At 50.0% G+C, this 24,773-nt stretch overlaps 1 protein-coding gene across 1 annotated transcript in view; it reads left to right on the forward strand.

The window, feature by feature from the left end:
• Nucleotides 1–1,338: 1,338 nt before the first annotated feature.
• CAPN5 (calpain 5) overlaps nucleotides 1,339–24,773 on the forward strand; it is a 52,546-nt gene continuing 29,111 nt past the window's right edge. The window contains exons 1-2 of the mRNA XM_066175560.1: nucleotides 1,339–1,416; nucleotides 16,841–17,017. Coding sequence (XP_066031657.1) covers nucleotides 16,856–17,017 — 162 coding nt within the window. The 5' untranslated portion in view covers nucleotides 1,339–1,416; nucleotides 16,841–16,855. The remainder of the gene's footprint in view (nucleotides 1,417–16,840; nucleotides 17,018–24,773) is intronic.

Below are 24,773 nucleotides of genomic sequence, written 5' to 3' on the forward strand. Positions count from 1 at the left end.
CTTGTCACTTCCAAATGTTTCCTTTAATTGTTCTTCCCTTGCCATCTATTTTTGGCTTAAATTATGATCAACCATGAACACGACCAAATAAAGCTTGTGTGTAAAGTCAGCGCATCAGATCAGAGCTGCCCTGACAGAGGGTCTGTACAACCTCACTGGTTCCTTCCCATCGAGGGGGATGCACTTTTGTGTGGCTCTTGTTTGGTTTTCCCCTGTTGAATGCCTTTTTGTGAGCTGGGAAAGCTTTCCACCAGTCTGGACACCATGGCCCCACCACCAGCCCCACGATACCTGTTGCACATCGACCTCCATGGATGTGCAGGTGGGCCAAGTGCATGCCCAGCCTTTGATCCCCTCCTTCCTAGTGCCTCAGTTTCCCTCTTACAAAAGAGAAAAGCGGATTAACTTTGGCCTTGGGGTGGAAAACACATCTCCTCAACCTCTGAGATCATGCCCCATGCTATTCCTTATGGGAGATGTGCTTTTCGCACCCAAATCCTGCAGCCTCTGATGACTCTTCCCTTCACCCTCCATGGGTTATGTCCTAATGCCTCCCAGCTCCCTGGTGGCTAGGTGGCCCAGCTGGTGGTGGCACATGGTGCTCCAATTTGTCCAGTTGCCAGGGCCAGGGCAAGGTCCCAGGCAGTGACAGTGGGACCTTGTCCTATTCTCCAGTGCCACGGTGATGCTGGGCCAAGTGCCAGTGGCTGGAAGATCCCAGTGGCTAGTGCCAGTGTCCAGGTATGCAAGTGCTGGTCCCAATTCCAGTTCCCAGCTGGTGCTGCTGGTGTCAGGGTAGCCCCAGTTCCCCATTCCCGTTCCCTACCCAGAACGGTGCCAGCTCCTGTTCCCACTGATGGGCCCATTTTCTGGATGATTCCAGGTCTTGGTGCCCGGGCCATGTTGGACCTGGATCCCAGTTCCCAGTAGGGTTCCCAGTCCACCAGACTGGTCCCCAGCTCCTGGACCAGCGCCAGCTGGCGCCGTTCCCATTTCCCACTACCGGGTGGTGCCAGTCCCCATTCCCAGTAGTGACCACAGTTCCCAGCAGTGGGGAGTGCCGGTTTCCGGTGCCGGTTCCCATTCCCAGTGAGAGTTCCCGGTGCCGCTTCGCTGTCCAGTTCCCGACCCCGTTCCCGGTTCCCAGGGCCGGTTCCCATTCCCGATCGCGGTGCCGGTTCCCATTCCCAGTGCCGGCCCCCGTTCCGGGTGCCATTGGCAGTTCCGGCGGCGGGTTCCGTGCCGTGTCCCGGTGCCGGTGCCGGTTCCCGCGGCGCCGGGTCCCGGCGGTGCCGGGCGCAGGCGCGGTCCCTGCCCGCCCGTCGGGGCGGTGCTTGCGGGAGGCGAAGCGCTGCGGGCAGCGGCGCGCCCGGAGCGGCGGCACCGGCACCGGGCACCGGGACCAGCCCCGGGCAGGTAAGGCGGCCCCCGGCCCCGGGAGGGGGTGGCTCGTCCCTGCAGCCCCGCCGCTGCTCCCTCCGCGGGGGGACGGCTCCGCGCCCCGCCCGGGGGTCCCGCCGCGTCCTCGGGGGATGCTCGGGGGCACCTGTGGCATTGGGAACCGGGTGGCGGCTGCGTTCCGGGGCGGGAGGCAGTGTGTGTTTGTACGTGAGCGTCTGTGTGCGTGAAGGGTTTTTGGGGAAAAGAAGCGCGAAGCAGGCACCCTCCTCCTGCCCTGCGCGGAGCTCGCTGCTGCCCTTGCCTTCAACAAGCGCTGGTGTGAGCGCTGATGGTTGGGGCTGCTGGAAGTCGGGGTACGCCGCGTGGTGCATAGGAAAGTTGCGTCCCGGATGGTTAAAACCCCACAGCTGCCCCTCCCAGTTCAGCTTGTGGAAGCAGGCTGGACAGAAACTTTGAGCACCGAGGCCTCGGCGCTGGCTGGAGAGCAGGATTTCTGTGCTTAGAAAAAAAATCCTGAGGTTTCAGTATTGTTCTTTGTTCCGGTTTTTTGGGACAAACGCAGGGGCTTTTAGAAAGTCTCCTTGAAAGTTAAGGCGAGAGAGAGCTGCTCTCAAGGAAGGCTTAACTCGCTGCTAGGGTGCAGGAGACTGATGGCTTTTGGGGTTTCCAAGCAGACATATGAATCTGGATTTCCCAAATCCCATCCTTTTCTCCCTTCTCTGCCAAATGTTATTTTGAGCTTGAGACAGCAGCTTGGTGCTTTTTAGCAGAGGGTGTCCCATTGGTTGTGGCTCTGGTCTTCTATCCCCCGCCTCCCGCTCTGGTAGCTGCAGGTGACCGTGGGCTGCACGCCTGGCTCTGCAGATACACCCTGTGTCCTGCTTGGATATATTACCAGTTATTTATCACCAGTTACCATTTCTGCCTGGATGCTGTGTTAGCTCTGAGCTGGTGAGGAGTGCAGCCGCGGCAAATGGAGCTGGAAGCAGAGCAGCAAGCTCAGTGTGTGGTGGAGAATGCTTTTAAATCCTCAGCTGCTTCTCTTCTACATCCAGCAAGGAGCATGCTGCAGGCTTTCCCCAGGGTACCTTTTATCTCCATCCCACCATCTGTTATCTTCGAGGGATCCTCCTGCCAGGGTCAGCCTGGGTTCCAAGTGTCCTGTACCGGTGTTATACTGGAGGGAAGGCAGCACGGGGTGCCTGGAGCTGCATCTCACCCCTTGCTCTGCACATGGATAATGGATAGCCCAAGGTGCAGGGAGCCTGGCTGGCCCTGCTGCTCAGGGTAGCAGTGAATTGAGGAGGAACAGATTTTGGGATACAGGTGAGAGCAGGTATCACCTGCTGGCAGCATCCTTGGGGCAGCAAGGACTTGGGTAGAGGAAAAGCAGCAGAGTCAGGCATGGATGGAGGTGCAGAGCCTGATCCAAGTGTTCATCACTTAGCTCCTGCTTGGTGCAACGTATTGCTACAGGCACATCTGTCCTGGTGGGATCTGTTTCCCCCACCCTTCCCAGGAACATCAGCACTCTGCTACTTGTTTAAGCAATTCTTTCATGTGACTCACCTGGGGCTCAGCTCCAGCCCATGACCCAGGCAGTGGTGCTGTAAAACCCAAGAGGGAGTGAGGGATGCTCTTTCATAAACCCTTTCTCTACCCTTAGGAGTGGGATGTGAGCTCTGAACCCCTCCTGCAATGGGTGTGTGTGCACAGGTGCTGCTGCGTGTGTGGGGGCTGGCTGGCTCGGGGGCTGCTGCTTGCCAGCAGCCATGTGCCAGAACTGGTTGGGAAAAACTTTCTTGCTGGCACCCGAATTAAGGATCAAGTCATGAGCGAAAGGAAAAGCAGGTTTTGAGGAAGCCAGCAGGGCTTGCTCTAGCAGGCCCTGCTCGGAGTAGAAATCAAGTGCCTTTGTCATGTTGTAAGGACACCATGGTGACACGCAGGAGGAACAATGCCATCTGCAAAGCAGTGACACATGAAATGGGGCAAAGTGACATGACCAAGGCACTTAGGAAGTTTGTGGCAGACTCAAGTTCACCCTGCCATCAGCACCCCTGTCCTTGTTTGAAATGACATAGGTGTGGCTTTGATATGACCACAAGCCCAGGAAAATCCCTGCCCAGCTGCTGTGTCCACCACGGCATTTTCTGTTCAAGGGAGCTTTCAGCTGGTGATGGGCAACTACCATGGGTATTCTCAAGCCTCTGAGGTGCAGGGAGATGGAAACCCAGAACTATTACTGAAGGGACAGATCAGTACCTGTAGCTGTGGTCTCATTTTTAGGGAAAGTAGATGCTCCAGGTCTCCTTTACCTGGATGTGCCAGCCGTTTACACGGTGCCTGTGAGAGTATGTATGTCAGTGGAGAAGATTTCTGCCGGGGGTGGGGCTGGGGGAGGTGACAAAGGGCGCTGCTGGACAGATTAAGCCCACGTAGGAGAGCTTAAATCTGCTTAAAGCCTTTAGGGGAGGATCTGAGCTCATTCTCATTTTTCATGCCGAGATTCGCCGACGAAATCAAGCTGAGAGGTGGATGAGGTGCTCAGCCAGAGGGGAACAGCTGACCTCGAGGAGAGATTTCAGGCTGTGGGGATGTCCCCTAAGTTGTCTCCCAGCCTGTATCGTGGGGTGGGCTGTGTCTGGACTTGTGCTATGTTTAGAGGTTGAATCATATTGGGATAGCCGAGACTGGGGGTTCAGGACTGTTTTGGTCCTGGATGCCCCCAGGAGTGTTGCAAAAAGGCGGAGGGAAACAGGCAAAGGGTGTTTGTGAGACATGGGTATGGAAGAGTTAACGTGGAAGGACCAGGCTCTTCGATCTGGTGCTTGAGAGGGATTAACTCAGCCTGGAGCAGGTGCAGGGGAAAGGGCTCTGAAGCGGCTCAGAGGGATGGAGAGCTATTATACGAGGCTATAAAAGCCCATCGAAACAAAGGCAGAGAGGGGATGTGCTTGCTGACTCCAAATACATCCAAGGGGTGAACTCCAGGCAAGCAGAAAAGTGATTTAAACTGGGGGCAGTGTTGGTGCTGGGGTGTGAATTCATTCAGTTCAGTTTAGGAGGCTTATCTAGAGGCTCTGCAACTGTGTCACATCAGAGGAGAGTAGGAGAGTGTGAGTTAGAGCACATCACCTCTCTTGCAAGGTGCTTGGCTGTGATGTAAGGAGGTCTTAGCATTTGTCAGTGTGGGAGGCTGGGACTCTGTGGTCCAGACACCCTGTCCTGGTGTCTCCTTTGGGAAGGGCTGTGTTAGCCAAGCAGGTCTCACCATCTTCCTGATGTGGGACCAGACCAGCCACGAAGCAGATGAAGCCTAGCTGAGATAATTTTTTGTCTCTGATTATGCCTCAAAAAAATGAATCCATCTCTCCCTTTCCTGGTTACTGCATGGATTAATAACAAAGCATCCATGCTTTAAAGAAGGCTTTGGCTCTGATCCCAAGAGGAGATTTAGACAGCATTCGTGCTGGGGTGTGGTGATACAGAGAACGGGTGCATCCTCTAAATCTGCTCACATTTGTGAATTAATTATTGGATGTTTTTGGCTGTCCAGAGATGCCAAGATTCTTCTCCTAATGCCTTCTCCAAGCAGGGCAGCATCAGGTTAATGCAGAGAGAAAGAGAAGGATGCAGCTGTGCTTTGAAGGCTGGGATCAGGCACACTCCCTCTTCCTCCTCACTAATTTCCAGAGGTATCAAGTCCTTTCACTGCAGATGTCCAGAGGTGAAACCCCTTCCACAGAGAAGCCTCCTCAGCCCACACAGAGGGGTTTGTTGTGCTCTGCTTGTGCCGTGGTGGTGCAGGGCACACTTGGGCACCGTTTATTTACTTTTGTCTTCATGCCTTCACCTGCTCTTCTGAGGGGCTGTGGGGCACAAAGCCTCCACAGTGGGCCTGTGCTGACCTGCTCCAGGCAGGACGGTGCTCCTGCATCTCTCAGCCCTGCAGGCAGTGTCACGGGTGGGGAATGAGGGGTGGTGATTGCTCTGGCTCTGCTCACTTCCAGTTGATTACCCAGGGAGAAAGGGCCATGCTCTGGGCACTGCAGAAAATGGACACAGACCCAGTGGCTTCATGGAAGCTACGTTTTTTCACTGGTCGAGCATCTGTCTGGCTGCATTAACCCTTTACCTGCTCTGAGGTCTCCCTTTCACACCATGGAGACTTTTCATCCGGAGCTCATTCCTACTAAATTGTCTTACACTGTAGGAGGCACCGCTTTGACATAGGGGTGACTTCCTGAGGTCGTGGTGGGAAATAGGAATGGTTGCCATTGAGTTTTTCACCCTCTCTGGGAAAAAATCCTGTCTGCTCCACACTCTGTGGCCAAGGAGACTTCATAGTTTTTGCCTTTCTGCGGGGTGTATTGGCTTTTCAGCCAAAACTGCAGATCCTCATGCTTTGGGGATCTTCCTGGACTGGAGATGTGACAGATGATACCCCTGCAAAGCCATGCTGGGAGCCCGCGGGGTTTGCAGCATCTAGGTCAGAGACTGGCTCCTTTGGGCCTGGTCCAGCCCTTCAGAGGGGCTGGACTGTGCTCCTCAGCCCCTGCCTGCAGCTTTTGTGTCCCAGTTCAATAACACTTTGATGCATTTTGCCTTAAAATACTCCTCTGGCAGAGAAAAGCTCTCCCCGCCCCTTGGTTTGCCCTTGTGCAGAAATGTCCAGTTTTAGTCCTTCCATCTGAGTCCATCCATCTGAGCATCAGCTCTGTTCCCTCCTGTCCTGTGACTTCCATCCATTGGGAACGAAGGTTAAAGGGAGAGGGGACTATAAAGCATCCCAACCACCTTAAGTCTGCCCCATGCTCAGAGGCTGGAAATCTTAATGGGAAGCTTTGAAATGATTTGTGGGAGAGGGCTCCTTCTCCATACCAGGCAGGGACTATCTCAACTCATCGTGGCTCCCCAGCAGAAGACAGATGTGTTGGAAAGACACCAGAAGAGGCCATGAGGATGGTCAGAGGGCTGGAGAACCTCCACTATGAAACAGGCTGAGAGAGTTGGAATTATTCAGCCCAGAGTAGAGAAGGCTTCAAGAAGATCTTAGAGCACATTCTAGAACATAAGTGGGCTGCAAGAGAGCTGAGACTTTTTACAAGGGCATGGAGAGACAGGACAAGGGGGAATGGCTTCAATTGACAGAGGGCAGGTTTAGATTAGATGGTAGGAAGAAATTCTTTCCTGTGAGGATGTTGAGGCACAGGTTGCCCAGAAAAGCTGTGGATGCCCCATCCTCGGCAGAGTCCAAGGCCAGGTTTGATGGGGCTTTGAACAACCTGGTCTAATGAAAAATATCTCATGGCAGGAGGGTTGGAACTAGATCATCTGTAAGGTCTTTTCCAACCCAAACCATTCTATGGTTCTATGATTCTGTGAAATTTTCTCCTTACCTGGCTGCAGCTCATCCTTACTGCAGCCCTGGTTGATTCCTTCAGGGTTTATCCTATAACCTGGACAGAGCTATCAAACAAAGCTGCAGCAGACCAGGGCAGGGACATGCTTTTACCATCAGGAAAGGTACACAGAATATTGCTTCCTATGTAGCTACAGCGTGGCAGGCAGCAGCAGGTCTCTCTGAGCTCTGGGTGAAAAGGGCAAAGCTCCAGCTCTGCTCCTGCATTACCTTCCCTTAAACCATGATGCACTGTGCTTTTGTGGTTGTTGCTGGAGTGTTTTTGTTACCTCTCCAAGTAATCCATACAGTGATTTCTCTGGGTGACAAAAGGCATCCCTCCCTTGCAGCGAGCACCCTCAGTCCCAGTTTTCATCACATTTCCACTGGTTTGAGCTCCCCTGACACCATGGTGCAGGATGCAAGCGGCTCTGGTTGACTGCATCCCTTCACAGCTCCCCCTGGGCTGTTCCGTTTCCTCCAGTCCTGTATAGAGATGGAGGATGCGTGTCTGTCTCTCAGGGTTTGGGGTTCATTTGTTTTATTTTTTCTGAGGCACACCCTGGTAATCAAAAGCTTCCAATGTTTGCATGCTCGTTGCTCCCAAATCCTTGAAGAGCCGGTCCTACCAGTTGTCTGAGCATGTGTAAATACTGTGAGGATTGCTTTGGAGTGATTAAGGGAGGTCATTTCTCTGCTGAGCAAAGGGAAGCCTTGATTTGATAAAAGCTGCAGCTGCAAACTCTACTTTTTCAGAGCTAGACCACCACTGCTGCATGAGTGCAGGACGGGGATGGTGGGTGCTGGCTGCTTGCTCAGCAAGTGCTGCCTTTGGATCCTGGCAGGTCTTCATGCAGGAGCAGGAGAGTGGTGATTTATTGCATCTAACACGGGGCTGTGTCAGGTTCCTGTCCCACGCAGGGGAGTGAAACTCCCCTCTGTGTCACAGGGTACATCTCGTACATACTCTGCCACTCGCTGCTCCAGCTCAGAGCTGCTGCAACGTGAGTGTCTGAAGGGATACAGAGCAGGGACTTGTGACAGGGTAATGTCTGGGAGAGGAGGAAGGGGCTTAATCCTGATCCCAGAGCACTCTGCTCAGCCCACACTCTCCTGCTTGCTGCTCAGTGTGGGTTAGGAACATGCTCTGAGCCACATCCTGAAGACAAGCCAGGCCATGCAGAGAATCCAGACAGACATCAGGGCAGTGATGGGCATTTTTGTTTGGGTGAGAGCAGGGTGATGGATCTGGCTGGCAGCCATGGTAGCCGGTGCAAGCACCAGCCATGCTGGGCTGCAGCAAAGCAATAGGTCTTCATAAGAGGAAGGAATCCTCATCTGAAAAGTGAGAGGTGTACCTGTCCATGGCAGAAGGTGTTGGACTTCATGACCTTTAAGATATCTTCCTACCCAAACCTTTCCATTACTCTGTGATCTGGAACACTGAGTGGGGAAAACGTGCCGTGCTCAGCACTGTGACCTGTATCCATGTCCCTGGAGGAGGAGGAAAGCTTATGTCCAGTCCCTGGAGAAAGCAGCAGCCTTTCTCCTCCAAGGGTTCTATGGCAAACTCTTACCTCTGTGTTTAGAGAAGGGCAGCACTGCTGAAATGAAGGAATAATGGGGGGAAAAGCTGGCTGAGGTTGGGGGAGTTGCAGCATCCAAGGCAGAAACAGTTTGAAGAGCTCAAATTAAGACAGTGGGAGCTTACGTTTAGACATTCCAGCTTGTAAGAGCTGAGTGGATCCAGTAACAAGGATTTCTAATAAATCTCACAGATTTGAGGTGGTTCAGTCTGCCTAAGAGAGGCCTGTTCAAAAGCACTAGCACTATCAGTTGCTGCAAGCCTTCAAATAGGACTTTCGTGCTCATGATGCTTTAGAATAGTCCCAGAAAGAAAAATTCATTTAAGACAGAGAGGGAAAAGGGGGTAAATTAAACTTAAATTAATTTAAAACTAGTATATCTTGCTGGGTGATCCTGAAAGTTTTACAGACAAGGAGAATGTTCTTATCAGTCAGTACCCAGGTGTGGTCTGATATTTGCTGTTGTGGCTTTGGAATTTATAGGATGTGGATGTCAGGAAGCAACTGGCAAGGGGGTTGAGGGCCTGTCAAAGAGAAAACTGAGCATGGAGGGCCCAAGTCAGAAGTGGACCAAAGTGCCTTGGTGCTTTTATTCAGGTTTGGGTCAGGCAAAGAGAAAATCCTAAAATGGTTTATTAGCAAAAGTTGAGAGTCTTGGCAGAGGTTTAAGACCTGACTTGAGGCCAGCAGCTGTAGGGCTGGGGCAAAGCTTGTGGTGTGGAGCCTTTGTCAGAAGCAGTAGGGTGCCTCCATCAGCTGGAATTGCGGGAGATGATCCTATCCTGCTTGAAGTGGAGCAGGTCAAGGGATACATTTCTGGAATGGCCAGGAGCCTCTCAAGAGGAGACCTGAAGGACTTGGTTGTACCTCCAGGCCTCTGTTGGGGCAGAGCTGTGGGCTCTGCCTGCTGCAAGGGGTGAAGGTGATGGAGAGAGAAGAAACCCATTGCCTTGGGGGTGGTATTGTTATAGAATCACAGAATGGTTTGGCTTGGAAGGGCCCTTGAAGACCATCTCATTCCAGCACTCTGCCATGAGCAGGGACACATCCCACCTGACCAGCTTGCTCAAAACCCCATCTATCCTCACCTTGAACACTCCCAGAAAGAGACAGGGCGTGTTACAAAGTGATCAGGGCTGAAGCTGCAGGAAGGATGCTCTGAATCAGCCAGAAGGACAAAACATCACAGCTAGTCTGGGAGGGATGATCTTGAAGGGCCCAGCTGCCTCTCCTCACTCTCCTCCAGAGTAGCTGCAGCCCCGTTATCTCTGCTGCTGCTCCCGCACGCGTCTCTGTGCGTCGCTTGAAGTTCAATTGCTTTAATCATCCCAGAGGCTGCGGAAGCTATTGAAAGCTGAGCATTTGCATGGAGACGTGCTGCATTTTATCTGCACTAATGATGAGTTTTCTGAATGAATTTTCCAGTTCCTCAGTCTCTCAAATTAGCACCTCTGTGACCCATAATGCCCAGGAAAAAGGCTCACACGGCTACATCAAGCAGTGCCCTGTGACTCTTCTGTCCTTCCTTCTGTCCACCTCAGAAAGGTACAGGCCTGCCTTTAGACCATAATTTTTTTGTCCAGCTGGCAAGGAAACCAGTGTGAGTGTAAAAATGTGGTGCAAGACTTCCAGTGGAGTCAGTGTGACTGGACTTAAAAGGAGCTGGTCTAGCTGTTCAATTAGAAACACTGAATAAATAATAAAAATACATTCTCAGTTCAATCCTGCAAAGATAGCATCCTCTCCTCTCCTGGTGATCAAAACGGATGCTGAGAAGGGCACAGCAGCTCTGTAACTTCATGGGGTGTGTGGCTTGTGTTCAACATGATCCTCGTGGGGTGACAGCCCTCCTGGGCTGAGTAGGAGCCATGTGGTTGGATGACCATAGGTGCAGGTGGCTCCATTCTGTATGTGTGAGCCTGCTCTTCCTTGGTTGTATTTTTCCAGTGCCTGAAAACCTGCTCTGTGTGAGCAGTGTCATGTGCTGGAGAAGGTTCCTGCCTTCTCCTGCACAAAGGTGTTTTTTTGGAAGCTGCATTGGCTGCTGAGTGAGCTTGGGAGCGCTCTGGTTTTGCTGGTGCTCTGTGCTGCTCCTTACAATTATTAACCAGGGTCAGGGTGTGCTGAGGCATGAGGGGTTAGTGAAGTCAAGGCTGTCTCCAGGGACTTGGCATTGGCAAAGCCCTTTAATTCACTTTTTGTTACTTGTCCTGCAGCTCCTGGTGATCTCCAAAGGATTTTAACCCTGCTGTGGCCTGGGAAACAAGCCCTACATAACACAACCAGTAATGCTGGCTTAGGGATCAAACAGCATGTGGAAGGTGCCCAAAACGTAGCTTCTGCATTCTCCCCAAACCAGGAGTGGATTGGGATGAGCTGGACCCTCAGTAGTGAATATATTTTGCATGTCTCTGCTCTCCCCCAGCCAAGGCTGGCTGCCTGGTGGCATGTTACTGCCTTGGCTTTTACACTGCTTTTGGGTCTGTCCTTCTGCCAGCACTTTTTGCTGTTTGTCCATTCCTCTCTTTGTTATTCCTGCATCCCTCCAGCCTCCTGCATTTTCTGATCCAGTGGGAGATGCTGCCACCAGCTTTGCTTTGAGCTTGTTACTCCTTCCTCTGCCAGGATGCCTTCAGACTTGTGTCCTGGTCCCTTCTTATCTTAGAGTCTGTGCTGAGAGAAGGGCTGGTCTGGCTGGTGCCACAAGCCCGATTTGTGTGCAGAGCTTTGGCCAGGCAGAGCTTGAGCCTGCACAGGGTTATGAGAGTGCTCCCAGTGTGGGGCTGCCTTTTCTTCTGCAGCTCCAACATCTGACTGTGTTTGCAAACGGTGACTCATGGCTGCAAGGAATGAGGAACTCCCAAGTCAAAGGCCTCTGTCCCAGTGTGAGTCATCCAAGCAGAAAGGGAGCTCCTGGTCAGCACACCCGACTGGCTCCTGAAGCAGATGGGTATTCAAGGATGCCCAGACCCTCCTGTTAACCCTGGGCTCCCCAAGAAGAAAATATCCCAATCCTGCACATACATCCAGACCTGCTGACTGGCTATGTCTCTCCCTGTGCTGTCATCTCACTGTTAAGCAATAAAGAAGTGATGTTCTGGTGGAAAAAAAAAACAGAGGAAATAAAGCCAGTATGATAAAAATCACTGTGCATTGCCGGAAACAGCCTCCAAGCTTGACATCTTATCTCCAGTTGATTTTGTGCAGACACTGACAGCCAGGCGTGTTTTGGTGATATGGAGTCACTTGCAGTAGCTTTCTGCCAGGGTGTGTGACCCTGCCCTTTCCCTGGCCCGGGTGCAGATGCACTTTTTAATGAAATGTTGCTCTTTATTCATACAACCCTAGAGTGGTTTGGGCTGGAAGATCCTTAAAAACCTTATAGTTCCAACCCCCTGCCATGGGCAAGGATACCCTCCACTAAATCAGGTTGCGCAGAGCCCCATCCAGCCTGGCCTTGAACACTTCCAGGGATTGTGCAGCCACGGCTTCTCTGGGCAACTGTGCTAGTGCCTCACCACCTTCACAGGGAATAATTTCTTCCTGATATCAAATCTAAACCGACTCCCTTTCAGTTTAAAGCCGTTCCAGATTGTCCTATCACTGCATGCCCTTGTAAAAAAGGACTCTTTTTTTGAGTTTATTTTCAGTAATAGCCAGCTGTTAGAGAGCATTTTCCTTTGCAGATCTTGGAGTGCTTCACAGAAGGGACCAGGATCTCTGCAGAGGGAGAGTGATGCTTTTTCTTGCTCCGTAGAGGAGGAGAAGGAGGATTCATCAGGGAGCATTTGCTGTGCTTACATGCTTGTGAAAAGTCAGAGGGTTTACTCACTTAGAACAAACAGCCCTTAGCCCCATCAGGATGTTTTTTCGGGGCTGAATCCCAGGATAGTTTTTTGGGGCTGAATCCACTGCACAGAGTTTCTTAGGGGGAGTGGCTAGTCCCTGTGGTAGCTCATGCAAGATTAACCCTCAGGCTGAAAGATGCCATGTCAAGGTGTTCCGGATTTGGATGCCATCTGTGCTGCAGCAAATCACTGATTAAAATCAGAGCTTGATATAAACATAATTAAGAGTAAAAATTATTATTTCACCTTTAGCCTAATGGAGCTTTTAGCTCTTAAATGAGAACAGAGGTATGACCTGATAAAGAAAAGAGATAAAGGCCAGAAGGGGACATTCAGTGCTCTGTTCTTCAACAGTTTTGTTTCAGCAAGTAACCACCGTAAATGTTCGGTAATTCACATTTTGGCTAAAGCAGCTGCTCTGTAAAGATGTACAAGTGTGCTCAAAAACATCTGGACACGAGTTACCTGTAACTTCCCGTGGGAATTAGCTTCCCGGGTTAACCACAGTCAATTTGAGAAGAAATGATATCTTGTTTTCTAATTTCCGTTGGTGCGGTTTCAGCTTCCTCTCCTTGTGGGCATTGCTAATGCAGGATGTTGCACTGTGCTGCTGGCTCTGGGCCATTTGGGGCAGAGCAAAGCTATGGTGCATGCACAGCTGGCAGTGGGAATAGGCTTTGAGAATGGCACAGGCACTGGTGCAGGTTGCTCAGAGGAGCTGTGTGAAGAGAGTTGGAACTAGAGGATCTTGAGGGTCCCTTCCAACCCAAACCATTCTATGATTCTAAGATGACTTGAGGCTTTTTTGTTAGTGGTTGGCATAGAGTTGTTGGCCTAGAGGTGTGGAGTGTTTATCTTGTGTTCAGTGTAAATAGTGAGTGACAATTCAACTGGAGAAACAGTGTGTACAGCTCTCCTTACATCAACAGCGTTTCCTCTGCTCAGCTGGACTTTTGTGTTGGTAGGTGAAAGGATAACCCTGGTGTTGCCACGTGTCTGTTGATAGAAACACCCAAGAAAGTTGTAAAAAATTATTTAAATAACATATTTAGAAAAAGCCTGCCTGCTGCTCTGAACACCTCATTGCTGAGCCCCATAACACTGCACCTGGCTGAGGACTGGGCAACCACATGCCTGGTTCCTACTTCATCTTCTCCTTGGCTGCTCCTGTGCTTTTGCAATGTGATATCAAAGCCCTCTCCTGTTTAGTAGGAATGGAGCTGAAGGGCAGCAGATCCCATCCTTTAGAGCAAAGTGTTTTATCTGACCTGGAGGCAGACAGCTGTAGGATCTACAAGCAAGAGGCTTTGCTCCTGGCCAGGCTGCAGCCTTGAGATAACACGAGCTTGGTTAGCCCATGCCAACCACCTGAGAAGCCTCTGCAGTGGAAGGCAAGGAGAGGAAGATGTTTGGAGGGAAGAGCCTTTCAGCAGGTATTTGGTCCTGGCCAATGCAAACACTTTCAATCCATCTCCCTGTTGCAGTTCTTGAAGCCATAATTGTTACCAACTGGCAGGAGCTGGAGCACCTAGATTATGCTGGAGGTGAAAAAGGGAGTACACAACACCCCTGAGTCATAAATCTGGCTCAGTCTTCCAACAAAGTAGTTTCTTGTTTAACTTCTTCATGGCAGGACTGAGGTTGTGATCAGATCACTCTTTATAAAAATTCATGCTTAGAGTGATGAGGGGCAGATTCCTCTCCCTACTCACATGCAAACACATGCATATGGAAGTGTAGGGTTGTTAATTCAAATCAGGCGTGAAAACACCCAGTTCCTGCACTCTTGGAGCATCTGAGCTTAGTCCAAGAAGGCAAAGAATAATTAGACAGCCTCTGGGCATTTTAATGTGGCAGAGGTGAAGTTCAGCCTGGTAAGCATGAAATGCTGCAAATTAGAGAGAGTAATGAATTTTAACACTGCCCTAAGAGCATTCCCTCTGCCCCTTCCTTTTAATTATTTTGCAAGGTGGTGGTTTGGTTTTTTTTTTTGATTTGTTTGTTTTTGTAAATGATCACGAACAGTATCCCTTTCCCTTCTGCTTGGCATCTCCTTTGCTACTCAAATCCATCTACATGCTGTCATGTGAGAGTAGCCCTGCAGTGAGGACAGATGGCTGGCAAGGTGACAGTCACTGTAGGGTGGGATAGCAGGGCAAAATTCAGGCAAGTTCAGGCGTCAGAAAGGCTGGAACTCCTTGACTGAGATGACCACGCTCCTGTTCTCCTAGGGATGGACATTGCGCAGGGTGTCTTGTGAAAGTCAGTGTTGCAGGGATCATTGGAAAACACAGCTCCAAGCTGCAGGGTGTGGCAATAATTTTATGAATGAGTAGCCAAGTGCCAGCCCTTGGCCACGGTACAGGCTGCAGAGCAGCATACAGCATCTCCTACATCAAACCCAAAACTCCTGCCTTTAACTTGAGCGTGGCTTTTAGGAAGGCACCCTCCCCTCCTTTCCAGGCTCCCTTCCTAACCCCGCTGGTTCTCTCTGCACAACCTCCCATGGAAATATCCTTTGGTGTCTCTCAGCCCAGTTCATGCACCAGTCCAAGCAATTTGTCTTGCATGTCATCTAACAGCATCTCCCTCCTCTCTCAGCCTCTTGTATTCCTGCAGAAGGCAGTTGCCAACCATCCTTTCCCAGCACTGCTGCTTTCCCTGTGTCTCTCTGTAGCAATGAGTGCTATCACTGTGAAAGTCTTGGCCTGACTGTCACTCAAAAGGAGCTTGTCCAGTGTCAGGATGTCCCCCTGACCTCCCTGGGAACGTCTCCCTTATTTTTCACTCCTTCCTATGCTGGATATCCAAAGGCCAGTGCCTTCCCTGGCCCTCTTAGCAGTGTGGATTGGACTACTGGGTGCATTCCCTGACTGCTCAATGAGGCTGTCATCCTTTCCACAAGGAGTCAATTTGGTGTGTTATTTGGGGGTTTATATCAGGCCATTTATTTTTAAGGCTTTTCTGAGGGCAGGTGATCCACTTGGACCTCTTTGCAGCTTCTGGGATGCTACAAAGCATCTGGAACTGATGGGAGAGAGAAAATCCCCACAAGCTGCTTTCACAACTGCTCCTCAGTAGCACAGACCTGTGGAGCAGCCAGCAAGGGGATTATTTTGGGTTCACTTAAGCTCTGAGTAATGAGCACTTGTGTTGCTAATCAAGCTGATAAATGTTGTCAATTAAAACCTGTGCTTTGCTCTTCAGCTTTCCATAAGTGAAGTGTTTTTGTCTCTCCCAGAGGAGAGGAGGCCGGCTGGGTGGGCAATGCTCCTCGAGCATCAGAATGGGCATAAGTTTAGCTGTCAGACCTACTTTTCCTTCAGCTAATCCTAGTGGTTCATTAACAAGGGATGTGACACTGCTACTTAAATTGGTGCCAGCCACAAGTGATCATATAATCCTTGGGATTTTGGATGTTTACAAATTAGCTGCTTCCAATTAGCCATTATGGCAACTTCATTATCCCACCACGTGTTATGATACCACAACAAGCATATCGTTTCTATAATGTCTCACTAGGAGGGTGAGAGGTCAGCTTGCTGGATGCATCCACCCACGGGATGGGGCACCCTTAGTTTTACCATGTTGGAGACTAAAGCTGGCATTCTGTCACTTAGGAACGTGCTTTATGGTGGACTTGGCAGTGCTGGGATAATGATTGACATAGGTGATCTTAGAGGTCTTTTCCAACTTGAATGATTCCTTGCATCCATGGTTATGTGGCACAAACATTTCCATTTCTTTGGAAAACCACACTAGACATTTCCAGACTGAGGTCACTAATGGCCAGCTTTTGAAACAGGACATCCTGATTTGGAGAGAGATAAAGATTGTACATGACTGTTACAAATAAATACAGAGAAACTTTAGGGAAGGAGTTTTGAAAAACGTCTGTGATTGGGTAGTGGGGAACTTTGCAGAGCACCCCTTTTCCTTGTGCCAGAGCAAAGGGGTTGGTACCCAGTGACCAAAAGGCAGGTGTGATGGAGCAGTGATGGAGAGGTGCTGATCTCTCTCTGGGGGGCATTTGAGCAATGGTTTCCTGCTGTTGTCTGGATTGCTAAATTCACATCTCTGCCCTGGAAGCAAGACGCTTGTCAGGAAAGAATAATGAATCCAGAAACACGTGGTGCTCTGCCAGGAGACCTTTTTTTTAATTAAAACCTGATCTGATAAAGTCTGCTGAGAAATTGGCGTCTCTGGCAAAATCATGAAATGCACCATTTTGTGAGTTGGGGCCCCATGGTGGTGTGCTCTGGGTAGGGCTCAGCCTCCAGAGCTGTGCACACCCAGCTTGCAGGGGATGTCTTTTCCTCCTTTGCCTCTGAGGGTTGTGATTTTCCCAAATGAGTTACAAATTTGTTAAGAAGCAGGACACCAGTTATTATCTACTACTGTGCCTGGTTTGGTGTTGTTTGGCCAGCTTGGGGGCTAAATGGGAGTCCCAAGCCCCGGGGATCAACAGGGTACACTTGGGCTCAGAGGTGGTTGTCTTCAGCCACGATGTCTTGGTGCTGCCACTCAGATGGTGCAGAGGAGGATTGAGTGTCCCTGCCCAGACTGTGCCCTGTCTCATTCCTGCTGTGCCTGTCCTGCAGAGCCGGTGGGGAAGGATGTTTTCCTCCGTGAAGCCGTACGAGAACCAGCGCTATGCCTCTCTGAAGAAGGAGTGCCAGCGGCGGAAGCAGCTCTTCGAGGACCCGCTTTTCCCCGCCAACGATGACTCGCTCTTCTATAAGTCAAGGATTCAGGGCATCCAGTGGAAGCGACCCAAAGTAAGTGCACCCATCCCCTAGCCCCTCAACGCTGCTTTCCACCATCTCTGCTCTCAGGCATTCCGAAAAGTGCACAGAGCACCCTTCACCAAGGCTGGCAAGCCGCAGTCGACATCTCCTCTCCCCAACAGCATTTATTTACCCAGACCTGATATTGTGAGCCTCTGGGGTGCCAGGAAGACCTGCTGCATGCAGGTCCAAGCTTTTCTGCATCCAGTGAAGTCCAAGAGCAAGGGAGGCTTATCTGTGACTCAGTTTCCCTATGCATAAATCAGATATATGGATTGCAACTGGGTTGGTGTTGCATGCTCCTGTAAGGCTGGTGGGTCTGGCAAGGCAGAGTGTTATCTCTGAATCACAGAATGATTTGAGTTGGAAGGGACCTTAAAGATCTAATTCCAGCCCTCCTGCCAAGGGCAGGGACACCTTCTGCTAGAATATTTCCGGTGGTCCATTTGTAGAGAGAAAAGAAGATAAGCTTTGGGTAGGTGAGGTGGTTTGGGGATCTTTGGGGGAGTGGTGGTTGTACCCATCCTTCCTCTTCTGTGCAAAAACCATGTCCTCTGTCTCTCCTCCACGCTGCTGTGTCTGTCATGAAGGCAGGTTGTGGGAGACTCGCGATAACATTGCCTTTCCCCAGTGTTGCCAGTCCCTCTTCTGCTGTCCTCAGTGCACTCCCAAAGGATACACTTCAGGACCTGAAGGCACTGTGGGGAATTTGTATGTCTTGTTATGGCTGTCTGCTTGGAGTTGACCATGAGAGCAGTGCTCTGACTGCTGTGAAGCACAAGGAGTCCCAGGTAGCAGTGATAATTGTGGTTGGGGAATGGCTGTATCCCAGCATCTCACACACCTGGGTTTCCTTCCTTCCCTGCAGGGAGCAGCAGCCCTCTCTGCCCAGCCTGTGCTTTTCCACATGCGACTTGGTGGCATTTGAGTGTTGTAGGGTTGCCTGAGCTGCCGTCATCGTCTCCGCCCCCGCTGACAGCCCAGAAAATCAGCTGGCCTTCCACAAGACAGTGCTGTGTCTGTCTGGGCAAGGGCAGTCTGGAGGGGGGGTGGACAAAAGGCTTTGTGTGAAGGGAGAGATGGAGCTGAACCGACTCTTGTTGTGTGGCCAGAGGGGCTGAGCCCCCCAGCATCCCACCACGCTCCCTGTGAGAGGAGGCCTCGCTTCCCTCTGCTCTGCCTTTGTGTCTCCCACTCCAGCTCTGCCTGGACACTGGATTTGTGCAAGGCCCTGTGTGTGTTTTAGTTGATTCCTCTTGTCTGCTGGAAGGAAAAGAGGCTTTGTGGCACAGCTGCCTTCTGAAGACAAGGCTTGGTCTCACTGTGGGGGCTAATGTGAACACACCTTGCACATCACATTTATACAGCAGACAGGTGATAGCTAGACTTTCTAAACAACTTTCTCTGGAACTAAAAGGTGGGGATGTATTTGAGACCCCCTTGCTGGTTTGCAGTCAGGTTGCACACATTACTTCAGCCTCATGTCAAAAGACAGAGGATTGGATCCCTTCGTAGAGGAACATAAAGATTTCTTGTATTCTGCTAAGCATCTCAGAGCCTTTCTCCATCTCATTTTCTGGCTTTCATCTCACTTGCAGCCCTTGGTGTTCAGGCAGGTATTATCCTCCTGCTGCCTTGCTCTTTTAGAGCATGAGGGTCTTTCTAAGAAAGCTTTCTGAACCTCACCTGCAAAGTGTCATGCTCACCTAGTCCAAACCCATCCCTGCTGAAGCACAGAGTGAATTCAAACTTTTTGCAGCCACCCAGCTCTGCAGTTTCATAGGATCATAGAACTGTTTGGGTAGAGGGGGACTCTTGAAGCAATTAGCATAGAATGTTGAACCAGAGCTCTTTCTGGCATGGGCTGTCAGTGGGAATGGAGGCTGGAAGTGGGTCCCATATGCCAGCAAGGTCCTGTGGATTAAAAAGACACAGAAGTGGTCCTTGTTTTGCTGCCTCTGTACCAGATAAAGGGAACTTTGCCAGCAGTGTGGGCATCAGAAGGAATGCATGCTGAGCAGCAGCAGACTCATGATGCCACTGTCTGGTAGGATTGTTTGATCAGACCTACTCTGCTGCCTTGACCACAAAAGTCACCATTAAAAAAAGAATTTGAGCTCACAACTGCCCAGTTTGCTGCTGAAGTTTCGAGAAGCCTCTTTCTCAAAAGCATATATCTGTGTTCTTTCTCTCAATTGAAATCTTTCATATCAGTAAAAGTAACTAAATTTCATGGGGAGAATTGCTTTGTGCCAGCAGACAATGCAAAATGACATTTTTAGTTGCTGGACTGATTCTGCCTGAATTCATACTGACTTTCTAAGGGAGAGAGTCCAGGAAAAGTGCCAGCATCTTCTGCAAGAAAGTAATCGCTATCAGCTTTTCCAAGTTAATGCAGGATTCAGTAGAGTCCAAAATGTCCATGAAGTCTAAATCCACTCTTCTGCTCATGTGCTATTGAATGGCACGGTGCAGTTATTAAACCGCAGCATCTTGTTTCTATTACAACCAGCAAATCTTCTGTTAGGCAATCACAGGTAAATTTCTTTCAGAAAAAAGCAAGTAGTGATGCTCCCAGCTTTTGGCAGATGCTGTTTTGGGGATTTCCTTACCAAGAAATGGAGTCCCCAGTCCCAGGGATACTTTCTGGAGGGAAGGGATACACACTTTTTAAAAGTGTACACACTTTTATCTCTCAGGGCCATGGCCATGGGTTGTTTTGGAGAGTTTCAGCTAAAACTGTGATAAAATGTAAGAGCTCATCGTGTCTCTAGCTTTGTGAGAACAGAGCGGGTGGAGAATGGAAATAAAAGCTGCCCATTATTAAAAACAAACCACTTGCTTTTTTGGAAAAGTTGTCTCCTGTGATCTACGGAAAGAAATCAGACACAGGAGATAAATTGTGCCCTGGGAAGCTGGAGCTGCCCTATCCCTGGAAGTGTTGAAGGCCAGGTTGCATGGGCTTTGAGCAACGTGGTGTAGTGGAAGGTGTTCCTGGCCACAGCAGGGTGGTCAGAACTAGGTGATCTTGAAGGTCCTTCCCAACCCAAACTGTTCTGTGATTTTTCAGATAAAGCACTTGCATGTGAAAAGTAACCATGGTGAACTCACTGGGGTGCTGGGAATGCGCTTTGGCAGAGACAAGGTCTAATTTCCACATACTTCCATAGTGCTAGTATGGATCTAAACAGTCTGTCCTCCATGCGTGCATCTCTGCTTTCCCAACTATTCTTCCAGCATCCTCTCTGTTCCTCCATGCACTCCCAAAGCTTGAGGCTGCTTTGGCAAAAAAAAAACCCAACAAAACAACAAATCCCCCAGTCTTTGCAGTGCTTTCCCTTTTGCCTGAGGTTTTTCTGGGAAGAGGGGAAAAGTAGAGGCTGAGGAACGGCTCTGGTCCCTTCCCTGGTCAGGATGTTTTGCTTAAACTTCCTCCTGCATCCAGCACTGCAGCCTTTCCTGGAACGGGCTCAGCCTTATTATTTCCAGCAGGGTGTCCTCCCTCCCTCCCTGCTTTCCTTGGCCTCCAGCCCCGCACTGGATGCCAGATCTTTGCAGAGGGAGCAGCTGTTTGAGCCGTCTAATCGTGTTTTGGCTCTGGTGGTTGTTTGCTGGACGCCTCTGTGATGCGGCGCGGCGAAGCCAGAAGGCCAATTACTGGAGTGCTTCGGAGGGAGGGAAACCACAGCATCAGCCTGAGCAGGGAAGGGGGTCCTGAAGAGCCTTGTTTAGTGAATCCACTTAAAAACAAAGCTGGCTGCTCGTTGTCAAGCCAAAGCAGATTTTGGAGATCACTCAGGCAGCATCAGCGGCTCCTTCTGGCAGCAGCACTTGGCTCTTGCATTAGAAATTAAATAGAACTTTTGAGCTTAGCCCAAATCCCAGCACCTTGCTTGAGATTTCTTTCCCTTGTGCTCTGTGTGCTACCATGCAAAGGAGAGGGAGATCTGTATCCAGGCAAGTAGTACCACTCCTAGTGGCACTCTCAGCCTGATCCTCAAGCTCTGAGTTTTGCCCCTCCCGTTTTGGGACAGAAATGCTGGCAGTGCACCTTGAAAGCAGGAGGTTTGGTCTGTGCATTGGGTGAGCTAGTCTGGATGTTTGAGAGGTGGGTAAATAAGAAGGGATGGCGCAAAGATGAGTAGAAGGGGATGGATGAGGTACAGGATGGATGGAAAAAATAAGGGGAGATTTGGGGCATCTGCTGTGTCTGTTGATCCCCTGTGGGAAAAAACACAATGGTCTAAGGTAGAAGAGATTCATCTACCCTGTGGGAAAAGAGTTAATATCTTCTAACCATCACTGTCCCAAGCTCTCTTCTTGGGTACAGAGTGCTTCCATTGATGCTATGGGATTGCTACAGGCTTCGATTAGGGTCTGTCTTTATTAACTCTGGGTCTTACCCAGGGCTTATTTTCTCTCTGCAGCAAGAGGCCCACTTGTTCCAGGTTCAGCTCACCAAGCTATGACCTGCTGCTGGGATGGGTCACCAGCCAGGACAAATTTGGGCATTACTGCACCTTTTGTGGGAAGCAAATGAAACTTACATCATGCACAGGTGTGATGTTGAACTACATGAGTCAGGTTGAGCATGGAGATGGTTTTTTCCTCTGTGTTCTGGGAGGCGGGTAGGGCTGCTGTGTGCTGGGTGTATTCCTGTCCACAGTAGTGTGCTGCAGGCCATTGCAGGAGCACCTCATGGTCATCCCTAAGATGCTGAGTGGCTGGGACATGAGATCCCAAAGATGCTTGGAGGGGTCCAGGTGGGATCTCTGTGCTGAGCTATACCAAAGGTGCTATAACAAGAAGCTGTGACAAGCACAAGGGTTTCCAACCCAGCTGTTGTCACAGTGACTCTGTGTCTCGAGGTGATGTGTGGTTGAACCTGAGCTGCACCTCTGCACTGTGAGTTCAAGCCTGTATGGTTGCAACCACCGCAGAAACTCTCTTGGATGAAATCTATACCCTCCCAATCTTCAGGAGAAGAGTTTTTCCCTTTATGCCTGTTTCTCAGTATTTTTATCTCTCTCCAGTATTTACTTGCAAGTGCTGAATTATCTCCACAGGAACTAATTGTCAGGGGAGATTGTCACTGATTAAAGAGCATAAAGGTAGATTCGTGCTAAATAGTAATATTATTTTGTCTGGATGAGGGCAATGTCATTTGGAGGGGAAAGCCTAAGAGAGTAGTTGGGGAGAGAGAAAGGCCAGGTGTTTTGGTTGTGGAAGCAGGAGACCTTAGGGCACCATGACATTTTCAGCCCCACTGTGGCACTGGGGAGAGATGCTCTCAGTCACAGCCCGGAGGTTTTTTCCAGACAAACAAGAGAAATCTTGTTTTAGAAACCAAGAAAATAGGATTTTTCAATAGCCATTCCCTGACTTCCTGTCATTATATATTACTGTGACTTGTGTATAGGAGTTTTGTCCATTCACAGAATCATAAAATCGTTTGGGTTGGAAGGGATCCTAAAGATCCTCTAGTTCCTTGGGCAGGGACACCTTCCACTAGACCAGGGTGCTCAGAGCCCCATCCAGCCTGGCCTTTAGCACTTCCAGGAATGGGGCATGCACAGCTTTCAGGATAACCTGGTCCAATGTCTCACCACCCTCACAGGGGAGAATTTCTTCCTAATATCCAATCTAAATCTACCCTATTTCACCTTAAAGCCATTCTCCCTTGTCTATCATGCAGGATACATTATGTCCATTGTCTCCTGAACTGGATGCTGTTATCTTTGGAGGAGGTGTTGCAGGATGGAAGAGCATCTCTTAGCTCCACTTTTCTTTACATTATTAAGCACTTAGCTCTTTTGTCTTGCTGAGTGAGGATTATACAATCAATCCCCTTGGGGGTTTCCTTGAAAGGGGAAAGGAGTCAATGAACTAATTCACTAAAAGCAGGACCAGCACTTCCCTGGCCACAAGTTTCTACATTAAAAGGTCTTTTCCCCAGTGTATAGTGCAGGCTGGGAAGCTGACGAAAACACAAGAGTGAAGATAATGGAAAAGAAAGAGGTTAGGTTCTTGCAGTTCTTTGCTCTCCGAAGCTCACCAAGAGTTTAGCAGGGAGGCACTTACACTGGCAATGACAATTGGGTGCAAAAACCTTCTGGTATCCCACTTGGAGGTGTTTCTTCCAGAAAGACTAAAATTCTAACTTCTGTGCTCCAGGGGTGTCTTTACTGAGCTTTTTGCAGTGTCTTGGCCTGTCTCTCTCAGTTTTGGTCTCACCCAAAGAATGTTTGGGGTTAGTGTTGATGCTGGGGGCTCCTCTGTGCTGCTGGATTCACTGAGGGATCGTCTCCTCTGAACAGTCAACAGACTCTGTCCGGGGTCCATCACAGGGGTTAAAATCCTTCTAGACCTTTGCATTTCTCAGCTTAAGAATTTATGAGCCACTTGCCTGTTAATTTATCTGCTGTTTTCAGTAAAACTGGAGCTGATTGCCAGTCTGGCTCTTCCTTGCCAGGAAAGGATTTGGTCATCATTTAATGCAATCTCTGAATTGACCTTGTTTTTACATTTTTAAGCCATTCATAGGCTACCCCATCCCTCAAGGATGAACAAGAGATCCATTGTTATTATTTGTACCTATTTTAAAAGGTCTCTGCTCCCATTAGATGCGATGATGACCCTGGCCGCATTCCAGCAGGTCTCGCCAGATCCTCCCAGGGCCATGGCCTCATGGTGCCAGGCAAACGCACTCTCCCCCTTAGCCCCAGTGAGGACTAGATTTGATAAGCTGCTTGGCACTAGTGCAGCCTTTGATAAGAAATTTCCAGCAGTCTGCTCTGTCGTCAGCATCAGAAGGACATGGCCTTAAAAGCAAAAGTGACGGTAAAATCGCTGGATTAGATTCATTGTGTGCTTCTTAGTGCAGCTGCGTGTTGGTGACAAGAAATTGCATTGGTAAGGAATTAGAGCAGAACAATAGCAGAGGGGGTGGCAGAAAGGAGTCCTGGGCATCCATGGCCTCTGAGTTCCATGGGAGGGAACGTGCAAATCCCCCCAGACTGGGCTCTGGGGTCCTGGAGGGGCTCATTTGACCTGCAGAGCAATTACAGAGCTGCTTATCATAGAAGCACAGAGTGGTCTGGCTTCAAGATCACCTAGTTCCAACCTCCCTGCCATGGGAGAGACACCTTCCACTAGACCTGTCTGCTCAGTGTTAAGGATGGTTTCCCTGTCCAGCCATCCAGGAGCCACTCTGGCAGTCACACTCCTACCACCTGAGCTGGGGCCAAAACCCCTTTACAGCAGACAGCTCCAGGGAGACAGTGGGTCAGACAGTCAGCCCCACTTGACTCCCTACACTCATGGTCAGACCAGGCTTCCTTACCGTGACCCCAGCTTTCCCGTAACAGAGTCTCAGACATCTCTGGATCATTAAAACTACTTCATCTTGGTGCAGTGATAGAAAAATGGCCTGAGCTGGTGCCTCTGAGGAGGGATCCCAAACAAAGGAAACCTTAGGTTTTTATCCTCTCCACAGTCCAAGCATGGGAAAGCCTGGAGAGTCCCTGAGTGTCCGATCACATGGATGGGACACAGGTGCCCTTTGTTCCTTTGTCAGCAGTTCACAGCCTCTTGTCTCAGGCTTGGACTACCTCTCCCCAGAGCTCAAACTGCAGCTGCTCACTGAGATACTTGCACTGGATGTCTTTCTCACCACTCAAAGCCCTATCCAGCCTGTCCTGGGGATGGGGCATCCATAGCTTGTCTGGAAAACCTGTGCCAGTGCCTC

The sequence above is a fragment of the Chamaea fasciata genome, unplaced genomic scaffold (genome assembly GCF_029207755.1).
Source record: "Chamaea fasciata isolate MVZ Bird 193981 ecotype frontalis unplaced genomic scaffold, bChaFas1.0.hap1 SCAF_2, whole genome shotgun sequence".
NCBI lineage: Eukaryota > Metazoa > Chordata > Aves > Passeriformes > Sylviidae > Chamaea > Chamaea fasciata.